Source organism: Myodes glareolus, chromosome 7 (assembly GCF_982192425.1).
Source record: "Myodes glareolus chromosome 7, mMyoGla1.1, whole genome shotgun sequence".
In the NCBI taxonomy this organism is placed as follows: Eukaryota; Metazoa; Chordata; class Mammalia; order Rodentia; family Cricetidae; genus Myodes; species Myodes glareolus.
Genome location: NC_142032.1, coordinates 50,824,816 through 50,845,209, shown reverse-complemented (window position 1 = coordinate 50,845,209; position 20,394 = coordinate 50,824,816). Strand labels below are relative to the sequence as shown.

Here is a 20,394-nt window from a genome sequence, read left to right as displayed (position 1 = left end):
CCTAAATTTCCTCCGCTTCCGTCGGGACTCTCTAAGGAACGGAGAGTATAACGTCACTTCCTGTTCTGGGTGACTTCCGGCCACCTGTGCTCTGCGTATTACAGAAGGAAACTGCTACTGTCGGCGAGAGAATCCGATTGACCTGGTCGCTCGCGCGTGGCCATGTGGAGGCTGCTGGCGCGCGCACCCGCGCCGCTCCTGCGGGTGCACTTTTCAGGTCCGAAAGTCTGTTTGATCTTTTAAAATGGCATTCCCCTGCTCTTCCTCCCCCCCCCCCACTCCAAAGTATGTTTACTCTGGGAAGACGTGCGCTTTTCTGCCGCCACCTCTGCTGTGCGATCACTGGGTCCCAGTCATGTGTGGGAATCGGCGCTCCGAGACCCTGCTAGCTCCCTTGGAAGCCCATTTAGCGAAACTCGCGCCCCACACTTGTAGACACCTCCGTCAGGAGTGGCCCAGAAAGTACCAAGAGTGATTTGTCTTGTCTTTGTAGATTCTTGGGCAGCCCTTCCCACCAGTGCTGGTCTGAAGACCCTCCTCCCGGTGCCAACTTTTGAAGGTGAGCGCCTCCCATTTCCACTTGTTTCTCCAGCAGATGGCAAAAGGCATAGGTGTTCTTGGTGCTTCCTAGCTGTCTTGAGTGATTGAACAAATAAAAATGATGAAGGCATACTGTGCTGACAGGCACTGTTCTTAGAACTAGAGGCAAAGAACGTAAAAGTTCCTCACCCATGCGGAGCAAATACCTATTGGGTTAGTTGCCCAGCATCCTGCCAATATATGTGGCCCCCATGATCTACTCAATCAGAGTCATTTATTAGACTTGATCTTCTTTCTAAACGACAGTACATGTATGCATACACTTAGCAATAGTAACCAGGTCAGGTGCAACCCTGTAACTCTAACTGTACTCTGTAGTATACTAAGATATCCAAAATGCAAACAGCCTGGGCTTCTGAGGGTCTTCTGCACATAACCTTTAAACTGCTGTGTGGGCTGGTTAATAGCACTTGTTGCTCTTGCAGAGGACCCAGGTTCAGTTCTCAGAACCCACATGATGGTTCACAACCATCTATAATCCCAGTTCCAAGGGATCCAACACCCTGTGCTGCACATCAGTTCATGCAGGCAAAACGCTCATAATTTTTTTTTTTTTTTAAGAAACAGAGTACTGTGTGCTCTTGGAAGTACATACTAACTTGCAGATGAAAGAACATTACCAAGTTTCTCAGTAGTTGCCCCCAAAAAGTTAGAGGGGAAGGGTGGGTTTTATAACTTGGAATATCAATTTTATAATTCCACTGATAATTTGATGAGTCTTTGAGGCTTCCTGATTTGTTTTATTTCTATCTTGAAGTCCTACTTTTTTCATATTAATTTTTTTTATGAATCACAATTGTTTTTCCTAAGTTGCCAAGTGGATAAAGATGTTAAAATGCTGATCAGAGAATTCCCAAGTTGTAAGTTTCTCAAGAAAATACAGCACGTTGAACTTAATATATTGTTGTCCAGTGTAGTACTCTGTACCCCCATTAGCATTCAGAGGGGCAGTGACTGTTTTTTTGTAAAGAACATGCTTCTGCTTTGATGTTTTAACTGAAGTAATTGTAAAATGTCTCTGTGCCCCAGTGCCTCTTTAAAATGGAGATGAGAAGACCACCTGCCCTGTTATGTTTGCTTGATCTAGGTGGAAATTATGTTCTTTTCGATTTTATTTTTATTAATTTTTATTTTATATGCACGTATGCATGTGGGCTCACACATGCCAAGGCATTTATATAGAGGTCAGAAAATAACTTATGGGAGTCAGTGCTCTCCTTCTACCCTGTAGGCCCTTGGGATGCAACTCAGGTGGGCAGACTTGATAGCAGGTGCTTTTTACCAATTGAAACATCTCATAGGCCCTTTGTTTTCAATTTCTAATACTTCACTTTGTAATTCCCCCCCCCCCCCCGTCCGTTTAGTGTATGTGGCTTAGTTTTCAAAAGTTCAAGCTTTAAAACAACAACAAAAAAGATACCCTGAATAGTATAAAGGTCACAAGGTGTTGTGATGCACACACTCAGTCCAGCACTTCTTACAAGATTGAGGTTACACATGATCACCACCTGACAGCCATGAAGACCGTCTCAAATGCCAAGACTGCTTTAAAGGTGGAGTGAAATAATCACTTAGGACAGTCCCTGCTACTGGTGCCGAACATAGAGCAGGGGGCTAGTAAGTGAATTTGGTTTAGAAACATTGTAGTAAATGTTGTTATAGCTGAAAGATTCCAGAGCTCACTGGAAACACCCACAGGAGAATGGATAGCCATTAATATTGGAAATCCAATAACCTTTGGAATTATTATTTGGTAACCTAAGACTTGATTGGTGTGAGTCTTCATGGGAGAGATCCTCTGAGAAGCATAGCTTCACTTATTCTTGGTTGGTTTTGTCCCTGCCAGATGTATCCATCCCTGAAAGGTCCAAGCTTAAATTTGTTGAAAGGGTCCCACTTGTGCCAAAAGTAAGAAGAGAACCTAAAAATTTGAAGGACATACGAGGACCCTCAACTGAAGCCACTGAATTTACAGAAGGCAATTTTGCAATTTTGGTGAGTGATAAAAGAGATTAACAAAGTTTTCCACTCTTTGAGTTGATTCTTGTCTCTTTCTCCACATTCTAAGAACTGCCACACCTAGATGCCACATTTCAGTTATTCTTTAAATAGATGTAGGTCGTAGGGTTGAAAACACAGTAGTCCTGTACTGGGTGCCTGAGAGTATGGATAGTGCTGAATTTGTATACAAGCCCTGTGATACTGTCACAGTGAACCTGATAAACTAGTGGCCTCTAAGAACCCCACAGGAGGTAGCCTATACAACACGTATGCACTGAACAGATAGTTGATTCATATCTAGGTGGAACTGTGTAGAACAAGATGTTAGGTTTTTTTGTCTTGCTATTCCAAAAAGTGTTTAGTTTAAAATTATAAATTGTTTCCACCAAGATCTCCACTTTCTGTTTCAGATGGGTTGAACTAGAGGGGGTGAGTAAGGCTACTGTGAAGGTGGGGTGCAAAGAGGCTGCCTCATTTGCCCACTTAGAACAAGATCTTTTCAAGCCCTTGGTGAAAGTGAAATATTCCTGATAGAGGATTAAACCAGCTGCTTCACTGTGTTGAGTGGTTTCCGTAAAGATTAATGTCAGTAGCCACACAAACGGATGTGCACTGGCCTTTCTGCTCCATGAGGCAGCCAGGGTGATGACTGTAAAGTTTCCCCCCTGGCCTGCATTGAGCACTACTGCAGACCTCAGAGCCTTATATCCACTCTGCCTTCCTCCTGCATCCCAGCAAGCACTGGCTTCTGCTCTAACTCACCGAGCCCTTTGCTGTGTCAGGGCATTTACATCAATGTTTGTCTGGGACTCTCCTCTTCTCTCTTGACTAGTTCTTAGGATTCTATCCTCAGCTTTACATAAGAACTTATATGTTTATTTTCAAGTATATCATTAAAGCCAGTTACTATAAAAGAGGCAGCATAATAGACTCTGTAAAAGATTTCTAAATCCCCATGTGTTCTAATTGTTCTATTCATTTTTAGGCACTAGGAGGTGGTTATCTCCACTGGGGCCATTTTGAAATGATGCGCCTGACAATCAACCGCTCTATGGATCCCAGGAACATGTTTGCCATATGGCGAGTGCCAGCCCCTTTCAAGCCCATCACTCGCAAAGGTGTTGGGCAGCGCATGGGTGGAGGCAAAGGTGCCATTGATCACTATGTGACCCCTGTGAAGTCTGGCTGCCTCATAGTAGAGATGGGTGGACGCTGTGAATTTAAAGAGGTCCAGGGTTTCCTGAACATGGTTGCCCACAAGCTACCCTTTCCAGCAAAGGCTGTGAGCCGTGAGACTCTAGAAAAAATGCACCAAGATCAAAAAGAAAGAGAACATAACAACCAAAATCCCTGGACCTTTGAGCGTATAGCCACGGCCAACATGCTTGGCATCCGGAAATTCCTGAGCCCATATGATTTGACACAGAAAGGGCAATATTGGGGCAAATTCTACCTGCCGCAGCGTGTGTAGTGGAAGCACAGACTCCTCAAACTGAGTCTGCGTCTCTGCCGTCTTTAAGGTCTGGTGATTCTTGGATCGTAACTGAGCACATGAGTAAGGGACTTGTGAAAAGCTGTGCTGTCGGATTGTTTCTATTAAAGTGTGAGGGTAACTTGAGGTATCACATTGGTCATTTTCAGTTGTTTAAGAATGAGCCGGGCGATGATGGCACACACTTTTAATCCCAGCACTTGGGAGGAGACATAGGAGGATCTCATTGAGTTCGAGGCCAGCCTGGTCTACAGAGCGAGTTCCAGGACAGACTCCAAAGCTACAGAGAAACCCTGTCTCAAAAAAGAGAGATTAAGAATGATTTGGCATCGCCAGCTGTGGTGGAGCACGCCATTAATCCCAGCACTCAGGAAGCAAAGGCAGGCATTGAGTTCAAAGCCAGCCATGGTACAAGCAAGATCCTCGGGGTGGGGGTGGGGGGACCCTGGTAGGATGTCTCAGTTCCTACATTGTACCATGCATGTCTCCAGAGCTGAAATTTGTTTTTCCATCTCATAGCTGGAAATACAAATGTGTTCACTGCCTAGTTTATGACATTTTGCTCATTATAAGCACATTTTTTAGAATAATAAGGATAAAAATGACAGTACCTAGATTAGTAGGTTCAACAGATATTTATTAATACCCAGCTGCTCATTTTCTGTCAGTCTCAGAAGGGGAAACATGGAATATGACAAGGAATGTACCATTTAGCAAAAAAAAAAAAAAAAAGATAACAAAAGTTGAAACCTTTGGTGCTTCCTAGGTCCTAAACTATCTAAGGAAGGGCATTCTGGCTCTGTGTCCCTTCAGGATCTAATGTGTGTGGAGCAAACAACTTACTGCTGGATAAAGGAGGGTCCTGTGTGATCCAAAACCTCATGGCTCCAGCTCCATCTGGACGTAACAAGATTAACCTGTTTTCCTGAGCTAGCCAGTATCTCCTATTCAGACTAAAGGAAACACGAATTGGTAGAAGTATTAGACCACTTGCTTTTGAAGGTGGGTAGAAAATAGCACACTGATAAAACATTGGGGTTTTTTATCCTGTTTTTGAAAAAATTAAGATCTCCAACAAAGAACAGAAATATATCACTTTCAAAAGGATATTTTTAGTCCCAGATTTTTATCTTAATGAGTGTCTCCAATATAATAATCTCTAAATAAATATTTTTAAAATCGAAACACAGTGAAACCTTGGATTGGAGATGTGCTTGAACCAGTTTCTTGCACCTGTCACTGACCAGCTTTTTCTGCTAACACCGATCTGGTGTGGTCGGAAGCAATAGCCTGATCACACTTTTTTCCCTTACACCTCCCACTGTTCCAGATCACAAAGTGTGCTGGTTTGGTTGGCTATTGGGAACTGAATCATAGTATAAACTTCTTCCTTTTGGTGAAGGAATGAAGTTAGTGAACCTCTATCCTGAAACCAACCACCATCTCTGCCAAATGAGAGGCTATTGATAGAAATCTATACCACCAATAGAAACCCAACTTCTACTTACCCCCCCACACACACAAAGAAAGACACTTTAAAGAGTATGATATGGTAATGGGGGTGTTTGTGGTAATTTTGCATAAGCCTCTGATAGCAATAAACCATGTTCCCTATGATACCTTAAAGAGTTTAAAAACCAAGCTTGAGAACTCTTCCATGAATGAAATCAAAGCTTGACTACAAGTAAGCGAGTATGTGAAGGTGGCAGGCACTGTGCTAAGCAGTAGGGACATGGTGGTGGTAAAGATAGGCATGGTGCCAATCCTGAAACAGTCTAGGCTTTAAAATTATTCTTGGACCCTGAAGAAGGAAGCAGACATGGTTGGCTAAGGTTGAGGCCTAGAAGAGCCTTTAGAGTAAAGTACTGAGTACCATGTTGTGAGACAGACTCAGTGCACTGAAGACCCCATGAATGCGGCATGTACATCACCTGACTCTCCACTGTCCTGGCCCTCAGGCTCTGTGTTAGACCCTAGCAGGGGCCACTGTGCTTCTCCACCACAGCCTGCCCTTCAAGAACTTCTAAACCAGCTGCACATTGCTGCGCTCCCTGTTCCTTCATCCATACCGCCTTCAGTTCATTTCTTCCCCCTCTGTAACATTGAAAAACAGTTGATTGGTGCCCTGTGTTGTAAGTTTACTAATGAAAAGAGGCGGAGTTGTTGAGGACTCTGAAGGGGAGAAGTGATGGCACCAGAGAGGTGGAGGACTGAAGATGCCTGTTGAGATTCCATCTGTGAGGGCGGAAGGAAGTAACAGAAAAGGGAAAGGAAAATCATGTATTACACAGCATGGTACTCATGCACAGGATACCAACTCTCCTTTGCAGGGGTGAGAAACTACTCTCAAAACTACTGGTTCGTCCTAACCTTGGACATGGGGATTTTAAGGCAAGTTCAATACAAAAATTAATTCTTACTCCTTTTACCATTTCTAAATACAAGGGTTGAGATTGTACAAGAGGAATGAACACCCTTATTGTTCAGAATCACTATCCTACCAGACTCAATCATGGGGCAGACTCCTACCTTGTCTCCCATCTCCCTGACAACCTACTCCCAGTCATTCCTCACCTACTTCTCCCAAAACATCCCTTTCCTTGATTTTCTCTACCATTCACCTAGTCCTGCGCCCACCCCCACCCCTTATTAGGCAATCTGGTGACATACAACGAGAGCAAGGAGAAGATAAGGTGTTAAGTAAGTGACAGCAGGCCCGCCCTCACCCAGACAGCTCACCTTCTTCAGGCAAATATGCCCCCAATGGTGGAAGCCAAGATGATGGCAAGGATAATACAGCAGATCATGATCATGATCTTCTTCTGCTCATCATAAGGAGAGAGAATTACATGAGAAACAGCATCACTGTGCAGATACACACTGACCAAAGAGACGGGTACAGCTAGACGTGGGAGAGGGAGGGGACAGGAAACGCCAGAAGGAAAATGGATGGATCTGGCCTGTTCACAGGATTGTTTCCAGGTTAGACTTAATCATATCCACAGGGATCTGCGTCTTGCCCTTTCTGCCTTCTGGAGAGCATCCCAACAAGTCCCATATTTCCTACTAGATCATGTTGAGTGGCAGTCTCTTCTGGGGCACCAAAAGTCACCACATGGTGGCACCAAATCACCAAAGTGTTTTGCAATCAATATAAAGTCATTTATTTTTAAATTAGCAATAAAATAATCAAGTTTACATTTTAAAAAATACAAACAACAAAAGCCCTTCACATGTGACATTCGTTTCAAACCTTTATCCCCCCAAACTCATGGTCAAAGGAGAGAGAAGGCCTGCACTGAGGGTTATCTCCCCTCCTAGCTGGGGGCCCTTGTCCAGTCAGACATCACAGCCATAGGGAGGAGGGCATCCCTGTGGCTCTGTCTGGATGACTGAAGAAAGAGCCTTTACAAAGGAAGCTCATGGGCAGGGTCTGGATTAGAATGTTCTCCCTGCCTCACAAAATATTAAAGTTGGGTCTTAATTATCCAATCAGGGATACTGGCAGGAACCACCAAAGGTCTAAGGCTTACCACTGGGTTGCAATCACTAAATAAAGACTTCCAGGCTGTTGCCTCCATGATAAGACTTGCAGGAGACAAGAGAGCAGGAAGCCTGCCAGAGAGGGACATCATATGGATAATGCAGATAACATCAGGTAGCTGCGGGATGCTCTCTGGACCACTCTCTTGTAGGTAGCAGATGGGAATAAATAAATATTACACTATCTGCTATGCAGGTAAATTCAATGGGAATCAACTCGGTCCTTACTTCAAAGGTCTCATTTGATTCCCGTCTCAGCAGCCATCCAGAACACAAGCTCTGTGATGGCAAGGGGAAAATCACATGTCTACAGTGATCACTTGAGCCAGACACATGTCCCTTACTTGATTTTAGCCTAAGTCTATTGTTTACCTTGTCACTTTTTTTTCTTTCTTTCTTTCTTTCTTTTTTTTTTTTTGAGATCAGAGTATCTTCTAGTTTTCCTAGAGGCAGACAGTTATGTACATATCTCTCACATACAGTTATAAAAGTACACCTGGAACACACAAATGACTGACTTTCAGAGCCTGAGACTGTAGCACCTTGTCCCTGGCCCAGTTGTAAATCCCTGGTTCTTCTTGGCCTCAAAGTAATAGCTTCACAAAGAATGATTCTCTAACAATGACTAGCCAGTTCCCAAGACTCAGACATGGAGGCGTATCCCATAACCTCAGTCTCTGCCCACGACAGCTTCAGAGGACTGTCACCCTGATCACTCTGAGTAAACAAGAATACAGAGAAAATTCAAAGTGGGCTGCATGCTGAACTTGGAGTTTAATTAAAGGGTGGATTTCAAATAAGTCAACATATAAGGCCAAAATGGCATCTGTTAGTCCCTCACGCTTTCAGGACACAGGACAACAAACTAAGGACTAGCATCTTGCCAGCTCGGGGCTCTGATCCAAGCCACACTACTGACAAACTTAGAAGAACCCCTCTATTTTGTTAATTACTCCCCTACAAAGTATATTCCAGGAGAATGTTCTATGAGGTAGAAAAACAGCGCCTCAGGCTGGTCTCACAGGCACTTTCCAACACACAAGGCATAATTGACACACCAGATGGGAGGAAAAGCTGGGTGCTTCACAGTCCAGGAGGGAGGGTACTTCAGCTGCTAGGGTGGGAGGTGATTTTGAGGAGAACTCAGGGCTGCATCAGGTAGGTTAGATTCCTCCAGGGATTGCTGAGCCAGATCCAAGGGTGGTTACAAGGAAATAAAGGAACAGGTGCCCCTCGTTCTCAGAAAGGCCATTAAGACTCCATTCCCATCCGGAGACAAGAGTGGTCAGGCCAAGCTGGAGTGAAATCAGGTTCTAAGAGAGGTGGGGAGAAGGGGACAGATCAGTACACAGGACAATGCTAAAAACAAGGAATTAGCCACAAACCCCAAATGTGGATCAAAGATCAGAAATGCCTACGAGAAAGCATGCAGAAGGAAACACTAAACTGAAATAGCCCAGAAACAAGCCTAAGGCTGGACATGTGGAATACAAGATCTGTATTGTGAAAGAACCAGTAAAAACTCCAGGGCAGTGGTTCTCAGCCTTCCTAATGCTGCAACCCTTAAATACAGTTCCTCATGTTGTGGTGACCAAACCCCAAACAAAATTATTTTTATTACTACTTCATAACTGTAATTTTGCTAGTTATGAATTATAAATATCTGTGTTTTCTCATGATCTTTTGGGAGTCGCAATCAACAGGTTGAGAATCACTGCTCTAGGTAAAGGGACCATGGTAGTGGTAGTAGAGGGGGGATACCAACGATAGAATACATGTGCCTGAAAGGAGAACAGAGAGCGACTGGGGTTGGGGACCCAGCAGGAGGCAGGAGGATCCAGAGTAGGAGGATTAACAAAAAATACAGACATGACATAATGAACCCCATTACTTTGTACACTAATTTTAAAAGTATTTCAGTTATTTAAAAGTAGAACCAAGGAATATCTAGGCCACTTATAAGCCTTTGTGCCACAAACTATCACCTGTAGAAGGACATGGGGATACACAATCACTAGTTGAAAACACCTGTTCTCTGCCTGGCACGTGGGAGCTCTTGAATTCAAGCTTCAGGAGCATCATATGTCCAAATCCTCTCCCTTCACATAAGAAGGAGACAGGCACAATCAAAACACTATGGAAAATATCAGGTGTTATACTATGACTGCTTCATCTTAAAAGTGATGTAAGAGTGGGCAAGTTTCTCCAGTGGCTTTCAGGAAGTTAGGGGCACAGAATGCATCTTAGCACTGTAGCTGGCATGCAACGCAGATTGCCCTCAGTCATGAATTGGCATGGAAGACCGGTAAGCCAAGACCTAGGTGCCAATCAACCTTGCCTTTACTAGGGAATACTGAACACACAATAAGTCACATAACTTCAGAGCAGCTTAATGCTGTGCAGTCTGGTTAGTCTTCAAAAAGTAATATTATATTCCTCAAAAATGCATCTTCTGCATTCTGAATTCTAGGAATGAGGGTTAAAAGGCATCAAGAATCTGCAAGGCATCTTTCATCTGAGGATATGGAAAGATTACATTAAATTTTATTATTTTACCATATTTTGCATTGAGATAGTCAAGACTGAGCAGAAAACTAAAAGTTTATAAATAATCAAGGGCTATAATGATGTCAGGAAAAAGAAGGGATCGAAAGACCCAAGGAGAGCCTGACCGCCTCACTGCTGCTGTCTCTCAGTGTAAGACTGAGCATTTAAGATTTAATAACAGACTCTCAGATTCTCCAGTCACATGGAAAGAGGGAAAATGTAGTGGAACACTAGGGTGGGACAAAGTAAAATGCAAGATCAGCCCCAGTGTCAGCATCCACGCCTGCACCAGCTCTCAGAGAGGTTCATGCCTGTTACCTCAGTCATCTAATTCCTGAATTTACAGAAAAAAAGAAAAGAAAATACAAAGTTCATCACATTTAATGTGATGTATTTATAGAAAAATACTATAAACTCCAGCACTGAGGAAATGTTCTATGTCCTCATGTTGAGAATTAGATTTACAACAAGATTTTCGTGATAAAGAGTGACTTTATGAGTTCCTAACTATATAAAAACACTATATATTAATACAGTGTGAACTATGCAAAACGGAGAGTGTGTGAGCCTGCCATGTGTTTGGACAAATAATATTACAAGGTAACTTCACTTGCCTATATCTTACAAGCTTTTCAAAATGACATATACTCTGTTTTATTCAGAAAAAAAATAAAGCTCTTAAGTCCCAAGAACCACTAGGTCATTTTTATCATGTTCACTGAAGTTAAGCCTAATTTACTGGCCAGCTACATCTTAATAAATTTTGATTGATAGCACAGAGTTCTCTGGACTTTATAGACAGTGATAAACACTACCTTGTTTTATGAAGGGAAACTAAGATGGAGCACCTCCTGGACCCACTATAAGCTGTGTGAGTTTGACCGTTCTCTAAGACTTGAGTTTTTCTACTTCTAAAATAAAATGACCTGCCTCATAAGAATGTTGTAAGGATTCTGTTATATGTATAAGGTGTTTAGCAGACTCTCTGCTATGAGTCAACACTTAAAAATGTTACAGGTACCTCATTCAAGAGCCAGTCATTCAGCCACAAACATAACTCTTAAGGGCCAGAAGCCACAGCATAAAGCTTCAGTTATGTTGAAAAAGGACAAGGAAAGCTGAGCCCAGCATCTATGACGGCTACTGAGGATTTAGAAGACAGCTCTCAGATCATACCCAACATCTACCTATGCTTTCTGCATACAGTCAGTCAAAATGAGATGCTCAAGTGTGCCAAGCAAGAAGACAAGGTAGGAACAGAATATTCAGGTGGCTACAAACAAACAGACGGCATGAACAAGATCCTACAGCTACAGCCAGAACCCAAGAATGGAATTTTAAGAAAATGAAAAACAATCAAGGCTACCAACAGTTTTAAAGCTCACTGTGACTGTCATTAGAAAAGAGCAGAATCCTGAATTCCCAGACTAATTCCTTAGGAGGAGTCATCCAGAGGCCCCAGGACCATTCATCTACTTACATTTCAGTGCAGCAGCCCCTTAGGCCACTCTTACTTCAGCCCAACGGACAGTCCAATAATCAATGCTAAAATGCCCAGCAACACAACTACTATCACAATGATAATTATCAATTTCTGGAGAAAGGAATAAGAAACAAAAATAAAATCATTACAAAAAAGCTTATAAAATAGCAACTCATCTAAAATTTAGCCCTTCTCTTTTGCCAAGAAAAAAAAATTCTCAATCCAAATAAAAAATACACATCTCTATATAAAAATGTTCTCATGTACATTTTACATTCTTTAAATTCCTTTTTGCCTAGCCAGTGAGTTGAAATCTGGAGTGCACTCATGGCAAGCTATATCATGAGGTCTCCAAGCAGCACGTGACCAATCCGTAAAACATATGTTTGCCTTTTCAACTGGGAGCACAAAGGTATCTCTGACATAGTCCCAATTACCAACTTGTATTCATCTGCCCCCTTAAAAGTCCAGTATATACCTCAGACTACATATACTATAGGTGTCCAAAGTGCAATTTAGCATAGATTCAGAAGAAAAATAACTTGCCAACTCCCTGAATATCTGCAGAAGCAATAGGAGCAGTTGGAAGAGAAAGAACTAAAGAATAAACGTATCAGAGCCCAAGAGAAACGAAGAAGAGTAAAAGGTGGAAGTTGCCATAGCTGGATGTCCACAGTCAATGAGGACAGACGCTTCAAAGTTCCTGAGCATAGGTCAGGAGGGCATAGGCCAGGAGGGCAGGCAGACACAACGATACAGTGGAAAGGGTATGAGTAGGCTGTGAATGTCAAGCTCATCTCCTGGACTGCTGGGTGGTCTGAAGCCAGCGACTGACCCTCTGACCCTCAAATTGCTTCATCCAGAAGAAAGGAGGTGCTTCCATGAACGAATGGTAACTTTTACATAACAATTAGCACCTGCGCTAGGTTCAAGTTAGAGAAAAAGAAAAAGAATGCTAGGCCAGGTGGAAGATGTTACCAAAAATCGGAGGGGCTGTGTAATGTGTTAACGGGTAATAAGCTGCATTCAGGAGATTAGTGACAAGACCTAGGGCATGTCTCCAGCCTAAAGGGGTGCTCTTGGTTCTTGGGACAAAAGCATGTGAGAGCCAGATCCATGCAAGGTGCCCGGGGAAGGAAGTCTCTAGGAAAGACTAAGGTAGAGGTTTGGAAGAGGTAGGACAGAGAAGGACATGGGCTCAAGGACGGAGGCATAAAGGTGACAAAAGACAGGAAGAGAAGGTACAATAGAGACTGAGGCGCTCACCCTCCGGGCTTCACTCTGATACTTGACAGCCTTTTTGGTATCTGCCACAGCCCGCTCCACAAAGCCCACTGACTGGTCCATGTTGTTCTCAATACGGTCAATCATGGCTCCCTTTCCCCAGATGCAGGATGTGGTGGCAACAGAAATGGACAGAAGGAGGGGAGAGAGAAAGCGCAGTAGCAAAAAAAAAAAATGGACTCTCTTGTCTCCAGACAAAAGGAAAACCTCACCTTCCGAGCCTGACTCTGATACTTCAAGGCTTTTTTAGTTTCATCCCGTGCCTTCTCCACATGGTCCACGGTGTGCATGACATTCAACTCTATGTTATCTAACATCTCACCCTGAAAAGGAGACACAAGCCACACCTGTTAACCCACCCACAACAGCCCCAGCTGTGAAGGGACTCAATAGTCTCCCATGCTAAGACACACAGAGAAACCTTAGAGCACAGCCTTCCATCGAGCAAGCTTCCCCTTTAGTCCCCAGTCCCTGTGTGGTCACTCATTCCATAAACACTGGATTACTTCCTTGAGATCAGCACTATGCTGAACATCTGAAACCGTTTTTCTAGAGGCTTAGTGACTGTGTAAATATACACAAAGACATTCCCTCTCTCGCAGTTTTCTTTCATTTCCTTATCTTTTAAGCATATAGGGATAAACCAAAATAAGAAAATCTATTTTCAGAATATCACCAGGATGCTGGCCCCTTCTTGGACATTCAAATCCAAACCAAGTTCATTCAGCCTAGAGTGAGTTTATTCAGCACTATAAAACAGCGCCTGGCACATAAAAGGTAGTCAGGAAGTATCAGGCTGGCAACAGTAGAAAGTACTCATGTTCTTCAAGAGAAATTCCCAAGCTCCTTAAGCAGCAAGTGTTGGGTTTTCCCCTGCTCTCTTCCCCTCTAGACACTAGTCTCTTTAAAAGATTCCCAATTATTCCCCAGCTTTTACTTCCTCTGAAGGAAGTTTGGTCACTCCAGTTACTCCCTGAGAATCTGAAGTAGGGCACTCCCCTCCCTCACCCCACCCCATCACCATAGGGCTCTCAGTAAACACAGCAAGGCACTTACCATAGCTTGAAACTCAAACCAGATCCTCAGCAAGGCAATGTGGTGGGGAAAAAAAGAAAAGTGGGAATAGAGGGATTGAGAAAAGGTCTCAAAGGCCAGAAAGAGGAATGGGAGAACAGCAGCACACCAAGGGGCAGAGAACTAACTAAACACTACTCAACCAGTGTTGGGGCTTCAACGAGGTTCAGTGGTCTGCCCACTAAGCGAGAGTTTCCAGTTCTGTCCAAATGGCTGAACAGCCGGAAGTTCCTGATGGCAGCTGCAGGATGTCTAACTCTATCCCAAGAACCACGGACAAAACATCCGACAGACATGAAGACCATATACACGCAATATCGAATTTCACCCTAAGCAGGCATGCCGTGGGATGAACTGTCCAGTCCTGTGTTTCTATAAATATTCTTTTCCTAATTCTTCCCTCATGCCTACCGTTGATTCTTAGCAAAAAGTGCCAACATGCTCAGCAAAAGAGAAATATAAAAACGAAACTGGAAAAAGTAACGAAAAAGTAATTTCTATGGTGAATTGGAGGGAAAAAATTTTTCAGTAAAATAATTTGCTATCAGTAGGCTGACTGTCAAAGCTTTGTCAGCAAGACTTAACTCTTTTTTAGGAAGGGTGGGTCTCATGTAGCCCAGGCTGCCCCTCAGACTTGTTCTGTACTAGAAGATAACCTTAAGCTCCTGATTGGCCTGTCTCCATCTCCCGAGTGCTGAGATTATAGGTACATGCTGCTACACCTGGGCTGGAAGACGGCTTAGATCCAAGGCCTCATGAGTGCTAGGCAGGCATCCTGTCAACTGAACGATACATTCCCCAGCCAAAGAACCCCCGTGTCTTTACAGGGGGAAGGGAAGGGGGAAGGGGGAAGGAGAAGCGGGGTGGGGGAGATGCTGGGTGAACCATGTTCTTGTCAAAAACTTCATTACTAACTAGAATCACTGTGAACCAAAGTAACAAGCAGAAATAACAAGATTGAAATGGCTCAAATGCCAACACTTGATAAGAACGCACACCTCTGCCTCAGACACTAGAATTTTGTTGCCCCATGGTGAAAATTCCATATTCCCGGCCTCACTGAACCTCCAAAATGTCATTTATGGTTCTCAGGGTAAGGTGTGCTTTTCCCCCAGCCAGCTACCTGATTCTCCACCAGCATGGCGATGTCCATAAACATGTCATGGAGCTCCTTGATGCTGCTCTCCAGCCTCACGATGTCCTTGTGCCGACCCTCAATCTCACTGAGGGCTTGCTTGGAAATCTGCGAGTCGATGATCTACAACAGGCCCCATAGAGACAGGCCATCAGCAGCCCTAGTAACAGACTGCCGCTGCAGAGCCCTCCCACCCACATAAGCTCCGCCCCTGCACAGCTACAACTACGATGAAGCCAAGGCAATGAATCTCCCCCATGACCCTCCCTGTCCATGGTGCCGTGGTCACTCACCCCGGAAGTGAAGATGGAAGGGTTACCACTCTCCAACATTTCTTCCAGCTCCTCATCTGTTGTCTTCTTGCCAGCTTGGTAACAAAAGAAACAAACATCGAGCAGAAGATCAAAGCACAACTCCATCTGAAATTCCCTCCCAAGCACTGTCTCCAACAACCTACTGACTCTTCTGATTCCTCTCCCAATTCAACCCATCCTTAACATTAGCAGCAGCCAATCCCCACCCTAAGCACGTACCCCATTACTTCTCAGATCAGACTGCTTATTAGCCCCAACCACCATACCTCAGAGCCCAAGGCCCTCATGACAGGGCACAATCTGTGGGCAGCCCTCCCTCCACGTTACACTGCAGCTTCAAACACACCCTTCGTCCAAACCTGGACAGCCTGCCACTCCTAGACAAACACATCTGCTTTTTCTTGATAATTCTTTGCTCACACAGCTTCTCCCACTTGAAGCCATTTTCCTTGTAAGGCCTACCCTTCCATATCACTAAATTCCTAAACAATGTGACTTTATTAATTTTTTAATTCTTCACAGCAACTAGCACTACACCTTTGTTACATAAATGCAATGAGTTCTCAGGAGAGCAGCTATTTGATGGGTGTCCCCTGCAGGCATTAATTGTTGGATCCCATAAGAATAAAATTCCTTGGCTGAACAAATGGAACCCCTTCCAACCAAGGATACCATATCGCAGATATACCAATCCCATAGCATCTGCCCTGTGTTTGAGCACCAAATAGAATGCAGAAGGCACAAGCAGCAGGGTCACTGTTGCTTGTCCCAGGACTTGGGATGAACAACCACACAACAGGAAAAGAGAGGGATTGACATTGGCCCAACCTCAAACACATACTAATTTCAAGCTGCCGCTGAATGCGCCCTTTGCTGCGTTCACGGAAGTCCACCTGAGCCTCGTTGTACTTTGTCATCACCTCCACAAACTTCCGGGAGAGGACGGAATGCTACAGAAACAAAGTCAAATGAGCGAACCCCCAGGAGATGGTGCACAACTCTGTTCCACCCCAGCACAGTCTATTCTGCAGCAGCCTGGGCTTGAAACCCAAAGGCAAAATGCAATCCCAGTGTTGCTCTCCTAGTTGAGTGCTATGGGAAGAGTCCATTGCCACTTTCAATGTGTAGCCTCCACTACCCGTTTCCCCCTTTACTGAACTCGCATAGTAAATGTTACTCAAAAGGGGAAATCACTGAGAACCTGGGAGCCCAGCAGCAAGGCTCCACCAGAGCCTTGGCGGAAGTTGTCACCCACCCTTCTTCCCACATGTAATGCCTGTCAAAGATCCTACAGTTCTTACCCCAGCTGACAATCTCAACTTCTCTTGCTTACAAATAGACATTTTTCTCTCAACAGACCTTCATAATAATCTTAATTCATTGCCCACCTCACAGCCCTACTGATGCCTTTTTTTTTAAACCAAATGCACTATTTCTTGTAAATGCAGACAAAATCACTGCAAAAGCATAAGTAAGAGCCTCCCAGGCTCTTGCCTCTTCCCCACTCACATCCAAAAGGCTATTAAATCCCCCTAGCAGGGTGTGTGGCCTGAAAAAACTGACTGTCAGCTACTGAATCCGATCCAAATTCCCTCAACTAGTAAAGACCTTTGGAGGGTAATGCTACATTCTCTGCTGGAAGGTCAGCATCTGCTACCCAGCAACAAACTCTTTTCTCAAGACAGGCTATTCCCGTTATATCTGCCCTGTACTCAACCTTCTGCCGCTGCCGCCGCCACCACCTTTCTAGCCACTGCCACCAGCACCACGCCTCTGCTGCTGCCAACACGCATGTGCACAAACATACTCACCCCTGATCCTATTTCTTATTTCCTCTCAAAAAAAGGGAAACTGCCTCCTGAGCCTGTCTACAGAGGCACTCTTGCTTCCCCAAGACCCAGTCTTCCCTAGCTACACCCCCAGTTCTCCATGAGATCTTTTAGTGGCGAGGTGACCATACACTCAATTATGTCTTCTTCCATTGTTCTCCTGCTAGGTAGCATTTACTCTACCACTTAAACATCATATCAAGCGCCTCCCTTTTTATCCTATACGGTTTTTACTTCTTAGTGTTTTCACACTATAGCTCAGACAGGGTAGCCTTGTAGTCTTGGCAGTTCTCCTGCCTCAGCCTCCCAAGTGTTGAGTTATGCTTTGTATCAGTTCTCATAGGACAAGGATCGTGTTTCAGTGACTCCTAACCGGACAACTACTAACAACAGTCTGTAGAAGAAAGACATCAGTTTCTCTGCCTATAAAACAAGGAGGCGCTGAGGCTGAGCTCTGAAGAATCTAGGGAAGTACTCTGAGTGCCTCCTGAGTGTGAGAGAAGGCCAAAAGGGAACATGGGCCCTGAGCGCTGCTTCCACCTGGATGCTTCCCTTTTCCCAGTTCCTCAAACTGAGTTCCAATACAACAGAATCATACTTTTTTAACGCACAATAGTGAAAAGTAACTAAAAGAGTGACAAGAAAATGACTGTTGAACCAGAAACAAAGTTACCTGGGACTTTCGGATCCTAAGGTCTGCTGAGGACCGGACCTCGTCTTCTTCAATATTCTTCTCCATACCTGGAGTGAGAGAGTTACCCTAGCAACACATCCATCCTCCCCTCCACACAGCACCCTATCCATGCAGATTCCTTGCCTGTCCTCACACACAGGGGCCGTGACGGTGGTCAACAGGGAGGGACGACTGCAAAAAGTTAGCATCTACTCCATGCGCTGGACGCTTGCTCTCATCCGCCCATGTGATTTCCAAGTCTCTGCAACACAACTAAGAGTGCCGTTCAGGCCATCGAGGAACTGAGGCGCTCACCCTCGCCCAGCCACGGACTAGCAGGATAACACAGGGAAAACCACGTAGCCCCTTTCAGCCACCCGTCCTCTTGTAAATAAAACGGAAGAGGTAGCCACACAAACTGAGCACCCTCTACGTGAAATGCTTAGAACCAGGAGTGCCTCCGATTGTACCTAAATTTGGAAGACTTGCATAGACGGAGCAGACAGGACGGATTTGTGCTTCACGTACACCTTAGAGCTTGGAGATAATTCTGCAGTATCTCTGCAGTGCACTTGGGAGGTTAGGTGTGAAATTTCTACTTACAGTGCCACGTGAATGCTCAAAATAGCTCAGATTTTGGAATATTTTAAATTTGGAAGTTTTAGATTAAGGACACTCAGCCTGAACCTTCTGAAAATACCAACGCAAAATTCAAATAAACTGCTTAGCCCGGGGACAGCCATATTGTCACTGTTTTCAGAAGTTGTCTTCCTCTCCATACCCATTAAAATAACTGTTATAATTTATCGGAAGGGAAGAAATCATACTGCTTTCCTCTCTGACCAATAACACAAACTCAACAAGTACTTTGAATGGGAACAGAGATTTCAGCTGTGGAAATAAGCAAGCATTTGGGGTTCCCAGGAAGATTGGGTCTATGATAGTAGCTTTTCTGAGCTGTGCTCCAAAACCAGGACAGGAGGCAGGAATGAGAAGGTACGCATTAAGGAATGTCTGCTGGCTGAATGACAGACCCTGTAAGACTCTGCAGTTACCTCTCAAATGTACATGGTGCTGGGGAGCCAGTAAGAAAGAATGGAAGGACTAAGCTAAAATAAAATAATATAGAGGAAAGCATATATATTCTGTTTTTGTTTGGGCTGGATTTTTGGTTTTGATTTTTGTTGTTGTTTTGCTTTTCAAGACAGGGTTTCTCTATATAACAGTTCTGGTTGTCCTAGAACTCACTCTGTAGCCCAGGCTGGCCTCAAACTCACAGAGATAAACCTGTCTCTGCCTCCTGAGTGCTGGGATTAATGACACACACCACCACCGTGGCTTGGAAAGCTCATCTTAACTCCCACTTCCTAACTTCAGTTCTGGGCATTTTCAACTACAGTGAGAATTCAGGCGGCAATAAATATCTAAGGATATAGTAGGTCAGGCCAGGAACAGTGCCCAAGCCTCCAGTAAGAATGGGACAAGTGATGTCACCCCCATTGAGATGACTGGCAGATGGGAAGTGAGCCCTGGGAAGCTGCCTCTGGTTGTGGCAGAGACTGGCTTATTCCTGTGTTCCCTTCTTACTCTTCAGCTTGTTCCGGACATTGTTGGCCCTCTTCTTGATTTCAGTTGTGAGCTGTTCAAGGTCATCTTTGGTTTCTGGATAAACAGAAGAGGAAGGCTCAGTTAGAAAAGAGGAGGAACTGCTCTGAGTTACAAAAATCAACAGCAACAGGCAGAAGCTTTCTCAGACACCCGCTGGCACCTCCATCTCAGGGGGCTTTCCAGGATCCACCACCACAGTCACAGGAAGATGGTTTTGCTTTCTCTTTTCTCCTTTTTCTTCTTAAAGCACTTTCAGACTAAGGGAAGGCACAGTGGTAGCTCACACGCTTAGCATGCACCAAGCCCTGGGTTCAATCCCTCATATCCAAAATAAATTATTAATTAACTAAATCAAAAGACATTTTCCAGGCACCCCACCCCAGACCTAAAGAACCAAATACCCCAGGGTTAGAGCTTAGGATATGCTTTACTTAATGAGCCTCCCCAATACAAGTCACACTGTTAGAGGAATCAACCTGTTTGTCATGTGTGCTCAATCTCAGGTGACAGGAGAGGAGTCTATGGAAGTTCTGGGGAAAAGAAATTTCAAACAAAGCCCTCAACTTAAATGAGGCAAGTATTTATGATGTACCTACTACATGCCCAGAGCTGTCCTAACTGATGCATGGAGCACCGTACTCTGGTGGGCTTATAGAACAAATTAAACAAGAGCCATAGCCATAACCTTTCATTTCAAAACCATCTTTCAGTTCCATTCATACTTGGAACTGAGAAACTAAGGGATCAAGGAAAAGCTACAGTTTCCACCTTCAAGGGGCTGAGCATGGCAGGAGATGAATAGGGAGTACAT

General features: G+C 44.2%; 2 protein-coding genes across 4 annotated transcripts in view; one reads left to right on the top strand and one right to left on the bottom strand.

Moving 5' to 3' along the window:
• Positions 1–58: 58 nt before the first annotated feature.
• On the top strand, positions 59–4,219 carry Mrpl16 (mitochondrial ribosomal protein L16). Its single transcript, XM_048430510.3, has 4 exons — positions 59–217; positions 494–559; positions 2,447–2,595; positions 3,587–4,219. The coding sequence occupies exons 1-4, from the start codon at positions 163–165 to the stop codon at positions 4,070–4,072; spliced, it is 756 nt and encodes a 251-aa protein (XP_048286467.3). The 5' UTR covers positions 59–162; the 3' UTR covers positions 4,073–4,219.
• A 3,014-nt stretch (positions 4,220–7,233) lies between these two features.
• Stx3 (syntaxin 3) overlaps positions 7,234–20,394 on the bottom strand; it is a 39,477-nt gene continuing 26,316 nt past the window's right edge. Inside the window, exons 4-11 of one of the 3 annotated variants that reach the window (XM_087908090.1) lie at positions 19,563–19,637; positions 17,976–18,043; positions 16,315–16,423; positions 15,453–15,526; positions 15,148–15,282; positions 13,163–13,273; positions 11,664–11,777; positions 8,809–8,949 (exon numbers count right to left, since the gene is read on the bottom strand). In XM_087908090.1, coding sequence (XP_087764216.1) covers positions 11,694–11,777; positions 13,163–13,273; positions 15,148–15,282; positions 15,453–15,526; positions 16,315–16,423; positions 17,976–18,043; positions 19,563–19,637 — 656 coding nt within the window. In that variant the 3' untranslated portion in view covers positions 8,809–8,949; positions 11,664–11,693. Of the gene's footprint in view, positions 8,950–11,663; positions 11,778–13,162; positions 13,274–15,147; positions 15,283–15,452; positions 15,527–16,314; positions 16,424–17,975; positions 18,044–19,562; positions 19,638–20,394 lie in introns of all 3 variants that reach the window. The other 2 variants (XM_087908089.1, XM_087908091.1) reach the window with 2 other exon arrangements.

Excerpts from the sequence above, each read along its gene's own strand:
- Mrpl16 (XM_048430510.3), top strand. The coding sequence starts at position 163 with ATGTGGAGGCTGCTGGCGCGCGCACCCGCGCCGCTCCTGCGGGTGCAC. Across the intron at positions 218-493 it reads CCTGCGGGTGCACTTTTCAG|ATTCTTGGGCAGCCCTTCCC; the intron begins GTCCGAAAGTCT and ends TTGTCTTTGTAG. Across the intron at positions 2,596-3,586 it reads AAGGCAATTTTGCAATTTTG|GCACTAGGAGGTGGTTATCT; the intron begins GTGAGTGATAAA and ends ATTCATTTTTAG.